The sequence below is a fragment of the Adiantum capillus-veneris genome, chromosome 2 (assembly GCF_014529385.1).
Source record: "Adiantum capillus-veneris isolate H3 chromosome 2, ASM1452938v2, whole genome shotgun sequence".
NCBI lineage: Eukaryota > Viridiplantae > Streptophyta > Polypodiopsida > Polypodiales > Pteridaceae > Adiantum > Adiantum capillus-veneris.
In genome coordinates, this window is record NC_140932.1 from 64247696 (window position 1) to 64269101 (window position 21406).

The following is a 21406-nucleotide window of genomic DNA, read 5'->3' on the forward strand; positions in this document are numbered from 1 at the left end:
AAGTCATACAAGAGAACTAAGCAATCTAAATCAATTTTGTGAGTTGTCTAACCATGCTTTTGAGTACTTTGCCAAAGTGGTAATTGTAGTTTGGAGAACACCAAACAACCAATAAGATAGTAATTCTTCAAAAAGGAGCAGTGATATATTCTTATGATTATGTATGATTATTACTTAAAGACAAGTTGACGCCAAAGTCACTCTATGGTCGTCGTTTTGTATTAAGATTGTGCCAACTCCCTATCATACTTGTAAATGGTCCTTTCTTTCTTTCAAATACTTGAAGTGTACAAATGCAACCACATAACTTGGGTTTGCTTACTGCACGTCCAATGGCCCTTCTCTTCTCCATCTTCACAAGATATATGCCAACTTTTTTATCACTACCATGTTAGCCAAAACCAATGGCAATTCTACAAGACAAGGATGCATAGTAAGCATGATTAGTTGCACAGAGCAATTTGCCTCCCCCACCCACCCACCCACCCACCCTCCCTCCCTTCCTTATTGAAGTCTAAAATGAGGTCTCTAATGCAATTACAAGACATAAGATAAAATGGACAGCAATAAGGTGTCAAGATCATGCAAGAGCTTGAAAAGTGGGTGGGGATATCTAGTTGCACCAAGATTTAGCCAAAAGAATGTATGGTCTCTTAAAATCATAAACATACAAACTTACAACAGCCCTTTTTTTTAAAGTCTTACATCCAAAAAACAGGAGACAGGCATGGGAGATGCAAAAATAGGAACATGCATGCACAGACCCAAAAACACCAGTATACCTGCAGTGGAAGGGGTCGATAATGCTCCTTCCAAAGCACAATGAATGAATGAAGAGCTGCATGGTTTGCTTGAAAAATAGCAAGAACAACTACCATACATTAATCATACACAGAGACTGGCTCATATGGTAAAGAATGTTTGACCCAAATATGATACAAAAACCCGACGACGGAGAATCTGGTTGGAGGCAATTGTGAGAGTGTGCGCACATGTGGTAAGCAAAGTAGATACATACAATGATGTGACTTTGAAGCTTAACCCGTACCCTTCCAATATGGAAACTCCCTTGTATATATTCCCACATATACATGGCCTAAACAGAGAATCTAACAAAATTATGAAACTTACAGAGCTCATGGGGATTCTACAACAGGGGAATCATCAGAACTGATGAGCTTCGTGTGATGCAGATTCTGAGAAAAGTTGATAGATGAAGGAATGGAACGGCTCTTCGTTACCGAATTCACCGCTGAGGATGAAAACGTAGGGGTCACAGTTGTCGATTTACGTCCAAGCTTTGTCCCCAAAGGAGCTGAATGAGCTATTATCGATGGCTCTAGCATGGGTGGTGGGGGTGGGGGTGGGGGTGGTGGTGCGGGGAGCTTGTGAAGCTCACTAATTAAAGGGGGGCTTAGATGTGACACAGGGGGCGAAGCACATGGTGACACCCTTGATGGAGCAAGACCCCAAGGAGCAGACCGCCCAACCGGACCCGACTTGTACAAAGGGTCCACTAAACGGGTCACTGGCATATGCATATCACTCTCCCTTATCGCTCGCTTGTAGCCGAGCGTTGGTGTGGATTCCAAAAACCCCGGTTGTAATGCAGACAATGGGTCTAGCCCCTCTGAAAACGATGTGCTACGAGAGTGGCTGGGGCTTCTTCTACCATGATAGAAGCCTTTACTCTCTTTCCAAGCATTGGTCTCTTCCTCCCGTCCAAGAGCATCAGTATGATCATATGCTTCCACTTTCGAAAGCCTCACTTCTTCATGACCTTTGTTTCCTGTTCGTATTCGAGGTAACTCGGGGAGCTCGCCAACAAGAAGTTGTTCTGCCCGACTAGCATTATTTGCTGCCTGGTTAGAGAATCTGGCAGTTTGGCCTGTTGGACTCGGAAGTGCGTATGTTGCTAACTTTTCTGATGGCCCTTCTATAACAAGATCCTGAAAGACTGGAGCATGGATTGTCCCCACATACGACGAAGGATGAAGGGGAGCAGATTTGCTGGTGTTTTCCCACGGCTTACTGGTGTTTTCCCATGGCTTCAGCCTCTCCAATGCCCTATGTTCCTTTGTCTCTGCAGTTTTAGGCTGCCAAGACCCCCAAACATTAAGCAAAAGCATTTGGCCCAAATGCAGGATAAAAGCAATGCAACAAGGCCCCAAACTAGAAACCTTACTTGAGAGGACCTTGGACTACTAGAAGTGCTTGCGTCATCATCATTATTCCCTACAAAATCAGCCTCTGCTTCATATAGATCTTCATTCAACTGAAGTCCAGTCTCACCTTCACTTAAAGTTTCATCAATATGAAATTCCGTTGATAATTTCTTTATCATGGATTCCACTGCATTAAGTGAATTCAGACCTTTAGCAAACAAATGAACCTGCAAAAGTTCACAAGTCAGAGATGTTCAGAGATAAAAAGCACCATCGGATCAAAGTCCTTCAGATTGCAAGACATACCTGTGCCTTATGGTGCCGGGCAGCTTGTGTCATGAGGCTAAGCTCTTGCCCGTGCTTTAAAGACTGGAAACGAAGGTCGAGTTGTGTAGCTTGCTCATTTAACTTCTCTTTGATGGTATTCAGTTGCTGATCTAAAGCATCACCTTTCTTGCGCCTTCCTTTTGGTTTTTGCAGCTTCATTTGGTTATAGATATCCCTGTAAGAAGAGAAGCATGCCCTTCAAAAGACTTTAATGTGAAGTCCAAGCGACTGTAAGCTAGAGTTGCGACTCAAATTGACATAAAACACTAGCTTTAGAGCTAGAAGCATGCTGAATCCAAAAAAGCTTATGCTACAACACAAGATAGCAGGAGAAGATGATTCACCATGGTTATGATAATTAACAAGCCGTCATGATGGCCAATGTACGACCAGAATATAATGGAAGGACTCACATTGTCACTACTTTATTCGGGCAGGGATATTTTCTTATAGACAATAGAGAGAGGGTATGCTTGCTTTTTCATGTAGTTTGAAACATTTGCAATGAAATACACTGCCCAACTGTGCTTTCTAATTAGCAACAGCAGCTACATTTCATAAATCTTCAAGCATATATCGAGTCATGATTGGCAGAGAAGTCTTAGAAGCCAATAGGTACTAGTAATATACTGGCAGGAAACACAAAAACTACCTCTTTTCGTCGTACTGTTGTCTGATCTCCTGAGAAACCAGACCAAAGTTAGGCAAAATCAAGAAAGTTTTTGTGAATACTGAATGATATCTGTTTTGCTTTGCTCACCGCTACAGACTCCAGCTCTTTTAGGAGAGACTCAGTTGGCTTAATAATGGTTTGTGAAACATGGGCTGCCTGTATCAAATCACATCAATATCAAAGCATATTCTGAGCTTCAGAACCTGCTACAAAATTGGGGCAAAGAATTATTCTCACATAAAGATCTAGCAATTTGGAGATCTCATACTGAACTTTAGCTAGCATGCTAAAACTGCTCCCTAATCTCAAAAAAGAAAAGCACATTAGGCCTTCAGACCAGATCCCACAGTGATAGCTGAAATGAAAAAGTCCAAAATCTAATCAAGTTTTGGTACCAATATCTCCATCGCCGGTCTTTCCAAACGTCTCTACCATGTATGAGGCCATTTCATGAATTGACCTTGAGAAATCTGGATAAAGACTTTCGAATATAGTCAAAACAACTAAGGCAATACAAAAGTCAATTAAGTTTATATGCTGCCTACCGTAAGAAGAACCTGATATACTTTGTGCAGCAGCTAAAAGACCATCATACTGCTCCTGCATATCTGTCAAAACCTGAAATTTGCAAACAGCCAGAAGAAAAAACTTCACAATATTCTTAAAGGTAAACGTTATCCTCTGCAATCTGCAGATGCAAGCACTTAGGGCCTTGAGGTCATGATTGACATTTAATGCAACAGATTTTAAAAAGCATCACCTTTTCAACATTAACAAAGATTAATTTCTGATTACTGTTGAAGTATCAGCTCCAGTGTGTTGTCACAACGCATGGCAATTGGGACGTGATGGACATAGTGCTGCAATTATGTGCTAGTGCTGGATTGAAATCCCCTTTGAAAAGTGCACGTCAATATGGTTTGCCTGCTCATCTTAATGTATAGAAAGTGTGAGAGAATTGGTTAAGATCATACTGAGTTGACCAAAGTGCCAAAGCAGGAACGAAAAGACATCAAATTACATTGGTGGCTCTTGGATACTCTTCAAGATTCAAATGTTACAGACTTGCCTCCAGATTGGCATACATAAGGTACTATGAGGGTCTCTCAATGCCTACACAAGATTGAGACAAATGGAGCCTAGCTAACAGGTGAACTATGCATTGGTGTCTTTGGTTTTAAATACAGAGAACCTCTTTCAGTTGAGGAAGCCCTTTCTCAGCCAAAGTGGAAGGAGGCTATGGAAGCCGAGCATAGTTGCCAAGGAACCCGTTTCTTCCACAAAAGATCTTCAAGAAATGTTTCTGAAACTTCACCTTTGTGAAACTTAAGTTTCTTTAACACTAGTTTGGGACTCAAACACTGAAATGTCCCGAGGACATTACTATGCCTTGTGGCAGGAGATAATCAATTGACTTGTTTGGACATGCAATTCGCCTTGCCAGCAAGAGCCATTTAGAACATGGACAACAATGTAAAGCATCACGCAGATCCTTATTTGAGCTTTAAAAAGAAACAACATTTGAAGTTTCAAAGAATGAACGACATTAAGATGTCCCCTGTTCTTAGCCATACTCACTCTGTAACCGGCAAGTCACCTAACAAGGCGATAGAAACATTGCAACAACAATGAACTGCATCGAAACAACAAACTTGAACTTGAAAGAGAACATAATAGACGAGAGACCGAGTGGTGGAGTTCCATTCCCATGAGCATTGGCCCCTCAACTAGGTATCCCTTGCGGTTTTTCTTTATTCTATAGACCGAGGTCACAAGTTCACAATTGTTGAAGAAAGCCACTCTCCCTCTAAGTCATCCATAGAGTCGCAGTCATAGAGCCACAATCTTGGTCATGCTCTAATGGCACCCCTGACTTCTCTTTTATAAGCACCAATCCAAAAACAACTTTAAAAATCACGGTTATATTTAAAGTGCCAAAAAGCACCATAGTCAACCGCTATTAAAAACTGACGGCAAAAAGGCCCTAAAAAGTCAACACTTTCCATAACTAGTGCCCCAACTGCCACATTAGCTTCCTTTGCTTTGTTGCCTTGTACTTGAGAATTGGTGAAAATGGGAAGACCCTAAATAAGGGCACCTGGACAAACAGTGTCTAGTCAGCCAATGTGGCTTGGTCCAAACAAGATCCAACCTAGAAGCCAGGGGTAGCCAACCCGGGTGCACACTAGCCATATAAGCATGCCCTAACCCTAGATAAAACAGCAAAGTGGTGTAACTCTTAACACCCCCTCTTAGAGCCTGATGTTGAACAAACTGACATAAGCCGAAGATGTGAGGCCTCGAATGAAGACGTCTCCTGCGGTGTCCATAAGAGGGCAATACTCTACGAGCATAACAGCAGTTTGAGGAACTCCAACCACCAAGAAATCTCCAAGTAGATGTCATCACGAGCAATGTAGGAACTGTTGTACTCCGTCACTACGTAAGTGTGTGACTGTTCCAAGAAATACATCCCTAACTGTGTGTAGAAACAACTCCTTTCATAGACTCAACAATTGTGAAGGAGTGCCTATAGGCTTGCAAGTGTCCAATCTTGCAGATAAAGATTTGTGGTCACTCAAAAAAAAGAAGCAACTGCAAACCATGTCACAAAGTGAAGATGTGGCGTGCCCAACTGGATAGAACTGGTCGTGATGACAAGGGGTTTAAGAACCCAGATGAACTGAACCCAACGAGTGTGGCCGAGGGGCCTAAAACAGAAGGGAGCTAGAGTTTTTAATAAGCCTAACCCTACCAACTTATGGAGCACCGACCGAGGAGCTTAAAATCTAAATATCAAATGTCACATGACACATCCAACCCTATGTGTCCGTGGACAAGCTACACCATAACAGGGTTTCCGTCAAGTCCAGTCGGTTTTAGATTAGAAGTGATATGGCACTTTTGTGAGTCTGTTCGTAGACCGTGCATGCCCAATCACTCAGTGTAGATGCATATCCTCTGGTTGCACACTGCATAAGCATAAGCATAAGCATTTCCATCAGAGTCAGTTTGGGGATTTTTCAAGTGATTTCATTCCATTTTTCCCTATTTTTGACATTTTTCACTTATTTATTAAGTGACTTTTGTTGGGTACTCAGTAGGGCAAATTGGGTAAGTTAATATATAAGCAAGCCCGAGTTAACACAATTGGACAGATGAGCAAAGGCACAGCAGGCTTCCCCAAGCAACAGGTGTCCCTCCCTCTCTCAGCAAGACCCTCCCCAAACCCTTGGCGAGGCCACTCCACCAGCCAGTGTTTTCACCATCGCTTGCCCTCTCCCTCCCTTGGCGCTTCCCAGATTCAGCCATCGCCATCCAATTCCTCACTTGCCTGGCGTATCCACCATCAACTGGCAGCAGCTCCAACATTTTACTAACGCTAGCCTCCCTTGCAGATTCTCAGCGATTTCAGCCTCAAAACGCAGCAAAGCTTCAGCCCTTCAGCCTGTAGAAACCCAGCGATTTCAGCCATTGAAAAACGTAGCAGATTCTCAGCGTTTTCAGCCGGTAACAGTCCCTTCAAAAACGCAGCCTTACCCTTGATCTCAGCGTTTTCTTTCAGCCTAAAACCATCGGCAAAATCAGGGATTTTCAGCCACAAGGAGCAGCCCCAAGATCACCCTGATTTTCAGCCATCAAGCCCTTGTGGACAGCAGATAGAAGAGGACCCAAATCAGCCCCAAAGTCATCAACGTCGTCATCAACATAGACCCCATTCGCATAACTTTGTGCAATCAAAGTTAGACCACTCTCGCCGACGAGAGTGGGGCCTTCGGAGGAGGGTTTTACAAACTCTCGGGTGTCGTATCTCTTTTCAGCCATTGAAAAATGTAGCAGATTCTCAGCGTTTTCAGCCGGCAACAGTCCCTTCAAAAACGCAGCCTTACCCTTGATCTCAGCGTTTTCTTTCAGCCTAAAACCATCGGCAAAATCAGGGATTTTCAGCCACAAGGAGCAGCCCCAAGATCACCCCGATTTTCAGCCATCAAGCCCTTGTGGACAGCAGATAGAAGAGGACCCAAATCAGCCCCAAAGTCATCAACGTCGTCATCAACATAGACCCCATTCGCATAACTTTGTGCAATCAAAGTTAGGCCACTCTCGCCGACGAGAGTGGGGCCTTCGGAGGAGGGTTTTACAACCTCTCGGGTGTCGTATCTCTTCTCTCTCCTTCTCTCAGTCTCATTCACTTGCACGCACAATATCCCCTCACTTTGTTCGTGATCATAGCACTCCAAGGCTCTCTCCTTCCCTAAGAACTAAAAGGAACCTTGAGCAAATAAAGATCACTAATCTTGAGAAAATACAACATTCATTCCGTTGCACCTTACATCAAAAGCTTGACATTTGGGGCTGATTGCGTGGAAGGAGCGGAGCGCATTGAAGGCATTCTTTTCTTGAAAGAATGCGAACAACCGCTAACATGGGGCAAGCCTAAGGTACGTCTGATGAGGATTGGGCTAGACTCAACAAGAAGGCCATTACTTACATTAAAATGGCCGTGTCAAACGATGTACTTGTGAGAGTGCGCGTGTGCGGAAGCATGAGAGAGAGAGAGAGAGAAACGCTAATGTGGAAGAGGGGGCGATCAGCCCCCCCACAGACCACAGACAGATAAACGCCAAGATATGTGGGTACCCCCCTTAGCTCCATATATAGGTGCCCAAGGAGGGGTCGAGCAGTGCCAGAAAGTGCTCCAGGACCCTGCATTAAAAAAAAGGGATATAAGGGCGCCCGGACAAAGTGAACGGCCGGCCCAGACGATGGTCGGCCGGACAATGCAATCTGTATGCGTATGCAAAGGGTGGCCAGCCCAGAGGCATACTAGCCGTACATGTATTCCCTAGACCTATGTGAAGCAACAGAGTGGTGTAAGTCTAACACCCCCTCTCAGCACCGGATGCTGAACAAACCGCATGAAGCTGAAGATGTGAGGCAAATGATGAAGATGTCTGCTGCGATGTCCACTGAAGGACAATACTGGTGAGATGCCATCACGAGGTGGCAAACTGTTGTACTCCGCCGATACAGGGTGAAGATATTGCGTGAAGGTCCCGAATTGAGTGTGAAAACAACTCCTTATCATGAAAGAAGTGCCAATAGACCTGCAAGTGTCCTGCCCAATAGGATTTGTGGTGTCTATAGTCAAACGGTCTGGAGAAAATGGGGAAGCCCAGGAACCATCATGAGAATGACCGAAAGCCTGTCAATGCATGAACCTGCAACCGAGTGTGGCCAGGTGGCTAAGCTGTGTAAAACTCCAGGAAGGCCAGATGTAGCAATCTGCGCCGTAAACGTCCTCCGAATCGAGGAAATCCATACGAAACAATCTGCACTGTATATACTTTAACTCGTGATTAAGACTTGAACTTGACTTTGAGATAAGACTTAGAAGACTCTGTGTTTGATTCATTGAATGAATGCTTAGTACAATAGGCTCCTTATATAGGAGATGAACAGGTTCATATGGAATGGTATGACTGTTAGGTGCAGCGGAATGATTGTTTGCGCTTTGCTCAAGATGAGTGCTCCGAACTGTGCTCAAGGTTCCCTTTGTTCTTATGGAAGGGAGAGCCTTCCGTTCTTAATGGAAAGTGCTATGATTACGAACAAAGTGAATGGGCAATGTGCGTGCAAGTGTATGAGACTGAGAGATAGAGAGAAGAGAGATACGACACCAGAGACGTAAAACCCTCCTCCGAAGGCCCCACTCTCGTTAGCGAGAGTGGTCTACTTATTGATTGCACAATCTAGTACAATGGTGGTGCATGAGAATGATGCAAGTCTAGGCTATGTCGACGATGACGACGGTGATGACGAAGTCGACCTAAGGGCTGAATCTGCAATCTTTCTACTGCTGTCCAAAAACGCTATGGGCTGAAATCTGCTAATCTTCTATCTGCTGAATTCTGACTCTATGTCGGTGACGATGTCGATGACGACGATGCGACGACGACGCGCTGAAAACGCAGATGCTGAAATCTGCGTTTTCTGGGCTGAAACTGTAAACCTTGCGGAAATTGACCATGCGACGAGGAACTGCTGCGGGAAGGTGAGATCTGCGAGGTTCGGGACTTGATCTGCGATGTCTAAAGGTTGAAAACTGAAAACGCTGGTGATTCTTGACTTTCCGTCGCGATAAGGTGCAAAACGCCGGGGCTGATCTGCAACCAAAAACGCTAGGGCTGAATTCTGGTGTTTCTATCGCCGGGATTCTGCAGATGCAAAAACGCTAGGCTGATCTGCTGTGGTCTTGTCGCCGTGGCTCTGCAAATGCAAAACGCTGGCTGATCTGCGGTGGTCTGATCCAAAAACGCTAGGCTGTTGCTTGGGAGCAAAAACGCTAGGTCACTTGGGGGGTTCTGTTGGGGTTCTGCTGAGAAGGTGTCTGTTGAGCATGTGCTCCTGTTGCCTCTTCTGCCAAATAGTGCTAGCTCTAGTTTGCTTATATACAAACTCAGCAAAATTGCCCTACCTACTTTTGTTCAGAAGTCACTTAAAAATAATAAGTGAAAATGTCAAAAATAGGGAAAATAGGCTAAATGCACTGGAAAATTCCCCTGACTGAATTTGATGGATTCTGATGGGAATACTAATGATCATGCTGTGTGCAACCAGAGGATATGCATCTACACTAAGTGTCTGGACATGCACGGTCTGCGAATAGACTCACAAAAGTGCCAGATCACTTCTAAATCTAGACTGACTGAACCCTGATCATGTTGTAGCTTGTCCACGGACACATAGGGTTGGATGTGTCACGTGACAATGACCCTTCACGAAGAGACACATCCTTTAGGCGAATAGACATGTCTTTAGGCGAATAGACACATCCATTAGATAAAGAGCAGCAACCATTGGTTGAAGGGGCATGACTAGTCGTCGAAGGAGTGTGGTTGTTGGTGAAGAGGCATGACTTTAGAGCGAAGGGTTGTGATCATTCGCCGAGAGAGGGTACGCCGGCAATTCTGTGTCGGGAAGCGCATCTATTTACTAGCGGAAGGGGATCGGAACATGGAAGTCATCGTCGGCCATGACGACGAAATGTCCCGTACTGCAAAGTGCACACAAGGCCAGCGCAGAAGAGTGGGAGAGAGTGTGGCGCTAACTGTAAACGAATGCTGGAATTCATTTTGATCTGGGTGGTTATGTTTTTAAGTTTGTTTATTTGGGGGTTTTAATTGATCAAGTGAGTGAGGATTTAAAATAAGGGCTGGCCGGTCAATGGAGTGATGCGTAAAACAAAGAAACTCCAGCAATCGTTTATTGCTGACGAAGGGGCAGCCAGCGATTTGGAGAATTGTGCGCAAAGGGGCACATCAGCAAAGCAGCGCGCATGTCAAAGTGCAACAGCCGGTGCGGCGTGAGTGAAGGGGTGCCCTTCCATGGTGCCCTTTCACCACGAAGAGGCGTACCCGTTGATGTGCAGCAACTAGCAAAGGTATTCAGCTGCCAGCAGAGAGAGCGCCACACCTGCAAGTACTCCTATATGTGAAAGGGTGCCAGCAAGGTGAAGAGGTGCTGCCCTTTCACGTGAATAGGTGTGAGCGTGTAAGAGTGCGCGTGTGCGGAAGCATGAGAGAGAGAGAGAGAGAGAGAGAGAGAGAGAGAGAGAGAGAGAGAAATGAAATGAAATAAAATGTAATATTAACATCTTCAAAAGGCCAAAATGACCTATGAGACCAAAAGGTTACATGTGGTGAATCCAATATCAGGTCTGGGTACAAAAAGTACAAAGAACTGAAAAGAAAATAGTGGGTAGAGGTGGGGTGAAAGCTGATACAAAGGGAATACAAAAAAGGGGGGGGGGGGGGGGGGGGGGGGGGGGGGGGGGGGGGGGGGGGGGGGGGGTGAGCTGATACAATGTAGCTCTCTGACAGTTGAGGCATGATATACATATACATCAGTATCCAAAAGGCTATAGAGATTCAATATCCTCCAGGGTAGGCACTCTGTCAGGACGGCTCCTATGTCGCGCCAATATGGTATGAATCCTCTGTCGCAATCTACGTCGATGTCGAGAGGGCCCCCTCATCCGTGGACGATGTCACCGCCCCAACTCTATCGCCCGATCAAGCAGTATGCCTCTGGTGTTGTTATGCTGCTGGGGCTGCTCGACTCCTCAGTCTGTGAGACTGAAAGAAATCTGTAATCTTCCGTTGTTGCTGGATATCTCTCATTGTGCCCCTCTTCAAGAGGTCCTCTATGTGTTTGCGAATCTCCAGTAAGTATAATCCGAGGCATCTCTGATCCTAGTATCTCATGACTCTAGAAAGTGGTCCAAAACCCTCTCTGAATAGACACTGAAAGCGGCCTCGTATCTCAAAGTATACTGGGCAGTGACATATGTAATGTAGCTCTGTCTCTGGCTCTATCTGGCACACCTGACAAATCCTGGACTCAGCGGGTACTCCTCTAAATCTGCCTGTCTCGATCTCTAGCTGATGTGAGGATGTCCGTATCTGACCAATAGCACATCGTATCCCGTGGGATAGATGAGTGTCCATTATCTTGGTCTGATCACAAAACCATCCTCCGTGAGTTGGAGAAGATGCTCTCCATAGAAAGTCATCTTCGTACCTAGCTCATGCGTAGGTTGTATCCATGTCCTCTTCGTATCCAACTGAATCAAGTCCTGTTTGATGTGCCTAGTAATCTTTGCCCTAGTGAGGGAGATGGAGGGTGCATCCAGAGAGTACTAAAGCCATGTAACTAACACCAAGATGCCATCTCTGCATACCAACATAATCTATCTCCCTGCAATGCCAGCTGTCGCGAAGACTCTAATGCTAATTGAGCATATCTGTCTCTAGGGAGAGCCCAAGTGCTATGCATAAATGAAACTGATTGAGTGTGTGCCTCCACTACCAGTGGAGCAGCAGCGAGCTAAGCCCTAATAATATCATGTGGTACTGAGCCTTGGCCCTAATCATCCGAGAAATCATAGACACCAAGGGCTTCTCCATACATCTCCATCCATCAATACTGCCAGCTCTGCTATGATGATCAACTGAGGGGCCCCATATCTCCACTCCGTACAGCACGGCCGAAGTGACCAAAGTGTCAAAGAGCCAAAGCTTTGTCCGAGGTTCCTGGAACTGAACCTGCGAACATATCCTCTCAAGTCTCCCCAATGTTGCATAGGCTCTGGTCAATCGCGTATCTGCTGCACGCCTCAGAGAAAATACTGGACCACTGAACACCGCCCCAAGATAAGTATATGTATCTGCATACTCCACAATCTCTCAACCATTTGTAAAAGTGGGGACGGACCTCCTTACCCACTGCGCCTTGGTGTTAAACGCCGTTACCTTGGTCTTACCAAGGTTCACAGACAATCCACTATCCCGTGCAAATACATGCAATGCATCCAAATGACGTTGCATCCCCTCTGGAGAATCTGAGATCAGCACAATAGCATCAGCATATAATAGCAACGGAATCCATGTCCCTGCAAGCTGAGCACCTCTATCACCCTCTGCCTGTACATAATCTGAAAACTCATCTACATATATCCCAAAGAGAGTCGGAGATAGGGGGCAACCATGCTTCACCCCAATGGTGGAGTGAACCGTGTCGGACATGCCCGGAGTAGTGCGTACCTGTCCTACCACTATCCTGTATAAAGCTAAGATCCCCCAGATCAGCTCTGTGGGCACCCCCATGTCTTGCAATCTGCGTATGAGTCTGGCTCGTGGCACTGTATCAAAGGCTTTGCGGAGATCCACAAAGCTACAATATATCCTCTTGCCATGGTGTCTACCCTCCTCAATAATGGCTCTGAGTGTCAAAATCTGGTCAAGAGTGGAGAAACCTCTCCTGAACCCTGCCTGTCCTGTTGCCCGTATGCCCTCTCTCTCTGCCCATCCACTCAACTCATGCTCAAGAATTGATGCGTATAGCCTAGCCAAAGTGTGACCAACCATGATGGTTCCGTAATTCCAGGGAAACATAGGGTCTCCCAACTTGAGATAGGCACAATAGTGGACATACTCCAAGTCTCAGGGAAACCCTCGTACATGGCTCTATTAAACATCATAGCAATAGGCTCTGCAAGCATATCTTGGGCATGGATAAAGTGCTCTGCTACTAGACCATCATGATCCTGTGCTCTTCCTGTCTTCATCTTGTCAATGGCTTTCCTTACCCTCTCAGCAATAAAGAAAGTACATGTTTCTGGGCATGCCTCTGGAGGGTCAGGCAAAGGCGGTTGCCTCGATGCTGTATAGAGAGATGTAGCATATTCCCCCCATGTCTTTGTGGAAGTGATGGCTGGCGGTGGAGAGTGCTCATTGAAAAGCCTCCATGCCTCACTAGAGTCCTGACTCATAAACAGCTGATACAGATCACGCTCTAATTGAGATAGGTAAGCCCTCTTCTTTCATCGCACTGGAAGATAATCCGTGATTATCTATGTGTAGTAGTACCCATGAGCACCTCTCTTTGTAATCTGATCCTGTCTCTCTACACTCCTCATCATACCAACTATTCTGAGGCATGCTCCCAGATCGTCTGCGTGTAGGCTGGCTGTGGGGATATGCCTTTGATGCTGCATCATGGAGCGTCTCTATCAGAATCTGGGTGAGCTCATCCAGTGGTGGTCATCCTGGCTCTTGAGTGCATAGCTGCCTGTATATCTCATCAGTGTACACGTGATCCGTCTCCCTCGTGAAAGTATACCGAGTATGTGTGGAGGCCTCTCCTAATGGAGTTGTGTTGAACTCGAACGATAGAGTGAAAGACAAGATAGCATGATCGACTGCTACCCCAACTGGCCTACTTCCCACCATGAAATCCTGAAAGGAAGGAATGAGTCTTGGCAGAGCCATAACATAATCCACTGTACTAGCGCCATGACGATGTGGAAAGCATGTAAAACCACCTGTTGCAAGGAATCTTTGTAGGCCATTCAAAATGGCCAATCCATGTGCAGTCCCCATATCGATCAAGTATCTACCATACTCAGTGTCCTCATCCTGTGATAATCTAGATAGACCTATTTCTGTAATATCAAGCTCCCGCATCAACTCCTCTGAGGTATCATAGAGTACTGTCTGGTGATGGGCAGTCCTAGCATTGAAATAATAATGTCGCCATCTCTGAAAAACTCCCATATATCATCATCCAAAATAGAGAAGGGGGACTGTCCTCTAGGTGATGCATATACTAACGTACTAGGAGGGAAATAGCAAATAGCGATGTAGAGATATCTGCCTGTCTCTGCCTTCAGTCTCACCCACATGTACCTAGCATGCTCATCCCTCCGAGCTATATGTATCAGAGACTGTAGCTCCTCCCTGAATAAGACTGCCACTCCTCCTGAACCTCGTCCTCTGTGCTTTGATCTAGTCTCTTGTCTGCAAGTTCTCCCATCTGTATCCGCTCACATGGGGCATGGACTGCCCCTGGGCCTGATGCGTCTCAGAGTAGAAAATGATGTCTCTCCATGTGAAACTATCCTCAAAGGCCACTACATCAAGGCGCAAAGATCCATTACAATTACATGTAGCCACTCTGAGTGTGGTCCCACAAGTCTCACACCGTCATGCAGGGCGCTTCTCCAGAACCACTCGTCGATCCCTGTAGAAGGCCACTTTCCCCTTCTCTCGAGCTGTCATTATCTCGGGCATAACTTCTTTCATATGATCAAGTTGTGTGAGTGTGAGGTCATCTCCAAGGAATATGCCCGGTGTAGGACGCTTCTTCAAAAAGTCCTGCTTTGCCTCCATGGATGGGAAGCGCATGATTAGAGCTCTTTCCTTTGAAGTCTCCCCATTTCCTTGTGTCTTCTTCCCTACCCTCCATGCCTTCGTATGAGTAGCCTCACTACCCATCATGTGGAGAAGTTCTTTGACTTCCCCTTCCACATCATCTCGGTCTTTTAGACCGGTTATTCGTATGTGCAGAGCTCTAGTCTTCCTTCGCTGCTCTTCTTCTAAAGTCATGTTGATGATTGTAGAAGTGGGGATAGATGTGGTTTCTTTCCCTTTCCCTTTCTTAGCGACTTCTATCCATTTCTCGGTCTCGTCCGCCTTCTTCTGTGTCTTCGTGATTACATCCACCCACGAAGATGTCTTTGCCCCATTTTGTTTCTCTTCCTCTTTGATCATCCGTACCTATTCCTTGATGACCTTGATTTCCTCGATCATTGAGGGCTAGAATTCACCTTCCGAGAGAGAGAGAGAGAGAGAGAGAGAGAGAGAGAGAGAGGCTAATCAGCCCCCCATGACCACCATCAACCACAAAACCAGCAATACAATGTATGTCAGAGTATGACTGTGGGTTACCCCCCTGGCCCCATATATAGGTGCCCAAAGGAGAGGTCGAGCAAGCAAGAAGGATGCCTCACGACCCAACATAAGAAGAATATGGAAATATATGAGCGCGCCCGGACAAAGTGGGCGGCCGGCCCCACACTCAGGCAACCGGACCAGGTACAACCTAGACTGTTGGTGGCCAGCCCAGAGACATACTGTTGCTAAATTGGCTTTATTTGACAGAAAAATAATTCTGAATGAATTATTGGATTTATAAGTGAGAGGGTTTTCTCGCTTGGAACACCAAGAAAATAATTCTAAATGAATTATTGACAGAGTATCCCTAGTGCGTCATTCAAAGTAATGACAGGAGCACTGTGAAAGGGAATATCTGTAAGGCCACCAAGAACGGGTACTTCTGATGCGTCACAATGGATGGGTGACAGGGAGCATCAGTAAGAAGTATCCGACCATCCGGGAACGGACATCTCTGATGCGTCATAGGATGGGTGACATAGAGCATCGTGAAGGGGATTGTACAATCAGTTCGGTAGGAAAGGACTAGGTGATGGGTATTCTTGATGCGTCACAAGGTGGGTGACGGGTGCATCAGAAAGGGGATATCCATAGTCGAGAGGAAATCCGAACTGGAAAGAGGAATACGCGTAAATACGCAAGCACAAGAATAAAGATGGGTTCTAAGAAGCTTTTCTTAAAAAGCGGAAAATTTGAACGAGTTTTCCGGGAAGAGCAAACGCTTTCCCGGGAGGAATCTATGTCTGCAGTGCATTTGTGCATGTGGTTGCATCCAGGGACGCCTGAAAGTGTTGTGAAAAGCATTGTTTGAAACTTATAAGGTTTTATTGAGTTTTTTGGGCAGGTTGAAATATGCCGGCCGCCCACTTAATAAGTGGACAGCCACTTAGAAGTCTAAATTTTTTCTTACTGAAGTTACTTATATGGGGTATATCATTTCTGCAGAAGGTGTCAAGCTAGACCCCGCGAAGATGGAACAGGTACGTAATTGGGATTTGCCCAAAACTGCATATGATGTGCGTTCTTTTCTTGGTTTATGTCAAGCATATAATTCGCACATAGAGAATTTTGCACGCACTGCCGCACCTATGACTGATGTTTTGAAAGGGGTAAAGATTCGCCGTCAGTGCATAGTCTTGCCCGAGGCAGCCATTGAAGCTTTCGCAGCTCTCAAGGTTGCGGTGACAGAGACACCGTGTCTTATCCTTGCCTCTTGGGATGACCCCTTAGAGGTATGGACGGATGCGAGCAATGTTGCCATAGGCGTTGTGCTTCAACAGCATGGTCGTCCCGTAGCTTTCCTTAGTAAGAAGCTCAATAGTGTAGAAAAGAACTATTCAGTTTATGATAAAGAACTTTTGTCTGTCATTCACTCTCTTAAGCATTGGAAGCATTTTCTTTATGGTAGAGAGTTTACAGCTCGCACAGATCACCAAGCCCTCAAGTGGCTCCAATCTATGCCTAGTGCACATTGGAGTGACCGCCAAGCACAGTGGTCACAATTTTTTGAGCAATTTGGAGGTTTGATTGAGGTATGTGCCTGGAAAAGCTAACCCTGTTGCAGATGCGTTAAGTCGCAAAGGACAGATCGTGGCTCTTGAGTCGGAGTCCACAGTTTCTCTTCAGGGAGTGTCTTTCGACAGCATAAAGAACCAGTATGCGGATTCCGAGTTTGGTAAGCAATGGTTGCAGGCTCTTGCTTCCCAAGGGCCAAGCAACTATCTCATTCGTGATGGTTTGTTGTATTTTCGTCAACGTCTATGTGTGTTGCCCTCTCTCAGGCCAACCACATTGCATGATGCATATGACTCTCTCACGGGTGGGCACAGAGGAGTGAACACCACTTTGGAAAAAATTGAAAGATTCTTTTTTTGGCCTAAAATGCGAAAAGATGTGTTTCTTTATGTCACACAGTGCACTATATGTCAAAAGGTAAAAGCTCCTCGGGGTAAGCAGCAAGGCCTCTTGCTTCCGCTGCCTATTCCCGATGGACCTTTTCAGGATATCTCAATGGATTTTGTGACTAACCTACCACCAAGTTTGCATTCACGGAACACTTAATGTTTAACAATTGTTGATCCTTTCAGCAAGTTTTGCATGTTGATTCCTTGTAAAGCCACAGTCACAGCACAAGATGTAGCACGGTTGTTCATTAAGCATTGGTACCCCCTCTCTGGTTTGCCAAAATCGATTGTTTCAGATAGGGATGTTAAGTTCACGTCCGATTTTTGACGCGCACTCTTTGAAAATTTTGGCACTAAGTTGAATTTTCCATCGGCTTTTCATCCACAGTCAGATGGTCAGACAGAGATTTACAATCAGTTGGCTTTAAGTCATATATGCATGATCAACAGTCTCATTGGGAGCTCTATCTCCCATTGGTTCAGGCTATTTTGAATGACTCTTTTTCCTTTGCCATCGGTCAAACTTCGTATGAGGTAGCTTTTGGCCGTCTGTTCCAGTCACTTTTGACTCGCTCAGTCAGTCAAATGTCTGATGCCAATGCCGAAAGTCAGTCATTGGATGAGATTTCTGAGAGTGTGAAGCTTCAGCTAAGCAAAGCTCAAGAATCTTCTTCACAACAAGCCAATAAGCCTCGTCGGGATGTTTCAATCAAGGAAGTGGATTGGGTGTATTTAAGAATCATGAAGCAACGTCTTAAGCAAGTTGGGAAGAAGTGTCCAAAGTTGTCTTTTCGGATGTATGGTCCATTTCCTATCATTAAAAAGATAAATGAGGTTTCAATGAAATTGCAATTGCCCAACTCATGGTCAATGCACAACGTTTTCCAAGTTTCTTAGTTGAAAGTGTTTCAGGGAACCCCTCCAAAGGACATTTCGGAAGAAGAAGAACCGAAGATCATTGATGAGGCTGAAGTCATGAAACCGGAGCACCTGTTGTTGCATCGGTTTCGTAATGGTTCAAAGAAACAAGTACGACAATACTTTTTGAAGGATCGAGGTACCCACGAAGCAGTGTGGGTAGATGATGATTTTTTCAAAGATTATCCCGAGATGTTGGCCGCCTACAAGGAAGCCATGCAAATCGGTACCGTACCTCACTTTAAAAAGAAGGGGATGTCACGTGACACATCCAACCCTATGTGTCCGTGGACGACCTACTTCATGACAGGGTTCCGCCAGTCCAGTCAGTCTAGCTTAGGAAGTGTTCTGGCACTTTTGTGAGTCTGTTCGCAGACCGTGCATGCCCAGGCACTTAGAATAGATGCATATCCTCTAGTTGCACACAGCATGATCGTCACCATTACCATCAAAATCTATCAGAAGCATTTTCCAGTGCATTAAACCTATTTTCCCTATTTTTGACATTTTTCACTTATTATTTTAAGTGACTTTTGTTGGGAGCTGAGTAGGGCAAAATGGGTAAGATAATATATAAGGAAACCAGGGCTAGCATCATTTGGCAGAAGAGCAAGGAGAACACAGGCACAAGTGCAGCAAGTTCCCCCTCTGTCTCTAAGCAAGACCTCCCCACCATAGCTGGCGTTTTTGCTCCAACAGCATCAGCGTTTTTCAGCCCCCTTCATTGGCGGTTTCAGCCCTCTGCACATAGCGCTTTCAGCCAGGGAGTTCAGCAACAAAGGCCTCTATAAGTCAGCGTTTTTGGATACCTGCTGTCGAGCGTTTTTCAGCCAGCTTTCTCAGCGTTTTTCAGTCAGCCATCTAGCGTTTTCAACCAGGTTTTTACAGCAAGAAAGTGCACAGTATCGCAGCCGTTCCACAGCACCATAAAACAGCGCCATAAGGCAACGTTTTTTAGCAGAAACTCAGCCATACCTAGCATTTTTGGACAGCAGTACAACAGTGGTTTTGACGCAGCAGAATCCATCCATAGTCAGCGTTGAAGCATTCAGTTTTCAGCCATAGTCTCGTTCCCGTCGTCACCATCGTCTCCCCCCCCCCCCCCCGTAATACTAATCTATTCTTCGGGGTCCTTGCGACATCTGGTACACTTGGGGCAGCCATGGGCAATTAGATGTGCACGTGACATTGCACCTCAATAATCAGTGTGAACTGAGTGTTCAATTTGTGAATGTGAGTGCAGAGAAAATGCATAAGCAAAGGGTGGCCAACCCGAAGGCACACTATCTGTACAAGTATGCCCTAGACCTGTGGAGCAGCAGAGTGGTGTAAGTCTAGAACAAACAGCATGAAGCCGAAGATGTGAGGCAAATGATGAAGATGTCTACTGCCATGTCCACTAAAGGATACTCCATGAGTGTAGAAGCAGTCTGGGGTGTCTGTAACAAACTTGGATACCCCAAGTCTAGATTCTGTCGAGACACAAGAAAGAATCTCTTAAAATACTTCACAACTTTAAAATCACAGTTCAATTTGGTCGACACGGCCCGGTGTAGTTCCGTGCCCAGAGAGATTGGCCCCAAAGATTGGCACCCCTTTCGGTATTTCTTTTATATTAATCTTTGAGCAAAGTACAACTCCCGCATGGTCCTCCGCTCTCAGACTCTCCGTCCAGATGCCCTGAGAAGTGAGGCCCTTGGGGCTTATTTATTCTTACAAGGGATGCCCAAAAGCAGAGCCCCAAAAGCAGTTAAACTCAAAAGATAACAATCCCAAAAGCTTCAAACTTTAAAAGCAAATAAGTCCCAAAAGCTTTTGGCTCCAAAAACTGCCCAAAAAGCAATCAACGCAATTTACGGAATTCCGTAAAGCTGCCACGTCAACATGTCAACGCGAATTGCAGGGGCCCGTACAGCTGCCATGTCAGCAGCCAGTCAGCGCAATTTCCAGGCAATCCGTACAGTTTGCCACGTAATCAATCTGTCGTTGTGTGTGTGTGTGTCCAGGCAGTACTGCCAGGTCATCAATTTGTGACATACCCCCCTCTTGAAAGAATTGTAGTCGCCCTCCATTACACCTGCAAAACAGAGAGGGGCCATAAACCAATTCAGTAGACACTGACCCTAAGTACCGACGCACTAGACATGACACATCTAGCACTTGTACAAAGACGATAGTCATATCACTGCACATGACATCAGAGGACATCACATGAGAATCAATCACAGAAACATTCATTCCAAATCTCAGACCATGACTGCCAGCAACGTATTTAGTAACCACATCTAGATCCATTCTGGACCTCACTAATGTCGGGTTAACTACTCCCATTTTGCGATCATGTCTATAGAGATTTTCGACTCAAGCACTGTCGTGTGCAAGCAGTCATTTGCCTCAAGCATTGTTGTGTGCCAGAATCATTCGCCTCAAGCACTTTCGTGTGCGAGAAATCATTCGCCTCAAGCACTGTCGTGTGCAAGAAATCATTCGCCTCAAGCACTATCATGTGCGAGAATCATACTCGGGGATCCCAATCCATCACTAAGTTCATAATGAACAGAGTGGTCCAGTCATTCATTCCATTGAATCAGTCTTGATTCATGATTCGTTATCAAGTTCATTCGAGAGCTGTCACTGCTCCAAAATCATCATCATCTCATTCTTAATCCTGTTATCTGTTCACAAATAGCAAGTTCCATTAGTTTCATTTAAAATTCATGATACTTATCAGATTCATTCTAGAGCGGTCATTGCTCCCCATTGCATTCATCATCGTCGATTTCACCTGTTTTCTATACACAACTAGCGAGTTCTTCCAGACAATATTATTCTCATAAATCAATAATCATCTCCTATTTCAAAGTTCTTCACTTAGTTCATATTGAACACGGTGTTTCAATCATCTAGTCATCTCATCCGTCCAAAAGTCTTCATGCACCTAGATCCCTGTGTGACCATCTCATCCCGTAGGAACTCTTGATGCGCTCACCACAGTATCTAGTCATCTCATTCATATGGGAATCTTGATACACTAGAATCATTCACATGTGTCGACATTCATTCATTCGAATTCATCATTCTTATCTCAAATTGAAAGGATGTCCAATTCATTCCTGAGTTGTC

The 21406-nt window shown here is 45.3% G+C and overlaps 1 protein-coding gene across 1 annotated transcript in view; it reads right to left on the reverse strand.

Annotated features, from left to right (window-relative positions):
• Positions 1-859: 859 nt before the first annotated feature.
• LOC147462891 (uncharacterized) overlaps positions 860-21406 on the reverse strand; it is a 31390-nt gene continuing 10843 nt past the window's right edge. The window contains exons 2-9 of the mRNA XM_086485924.1: positions 3711-3783; positions 3561-3635; positions 3403-3464; positions 3253-3321; positions 3145-3173; positions 2472-2667; positions 2186-2392; positions 860-2096 (exon numbers count right to left, since the gene is read on the reverse strand). Coding sequence (XP_086342050.1) covers positions 1137-2096; positions 2186-2392; positions 2472-2667; positions 3145-3173; positions 3253-3321; positions 3403-3464; positions 3561-3635; positions 3711-3783 — 1671 coding nt within the window. The 3' untranslated portion in view covers positions 860-1136. The remainder of the gene's footprint in view (positions 2097-2185; positions 2393-2471; positions 2668-3144; positions 3174-3252; positions 3322-3402; positions 3465-3560; positions 3636-3710; positions 3784-21406) is intronic.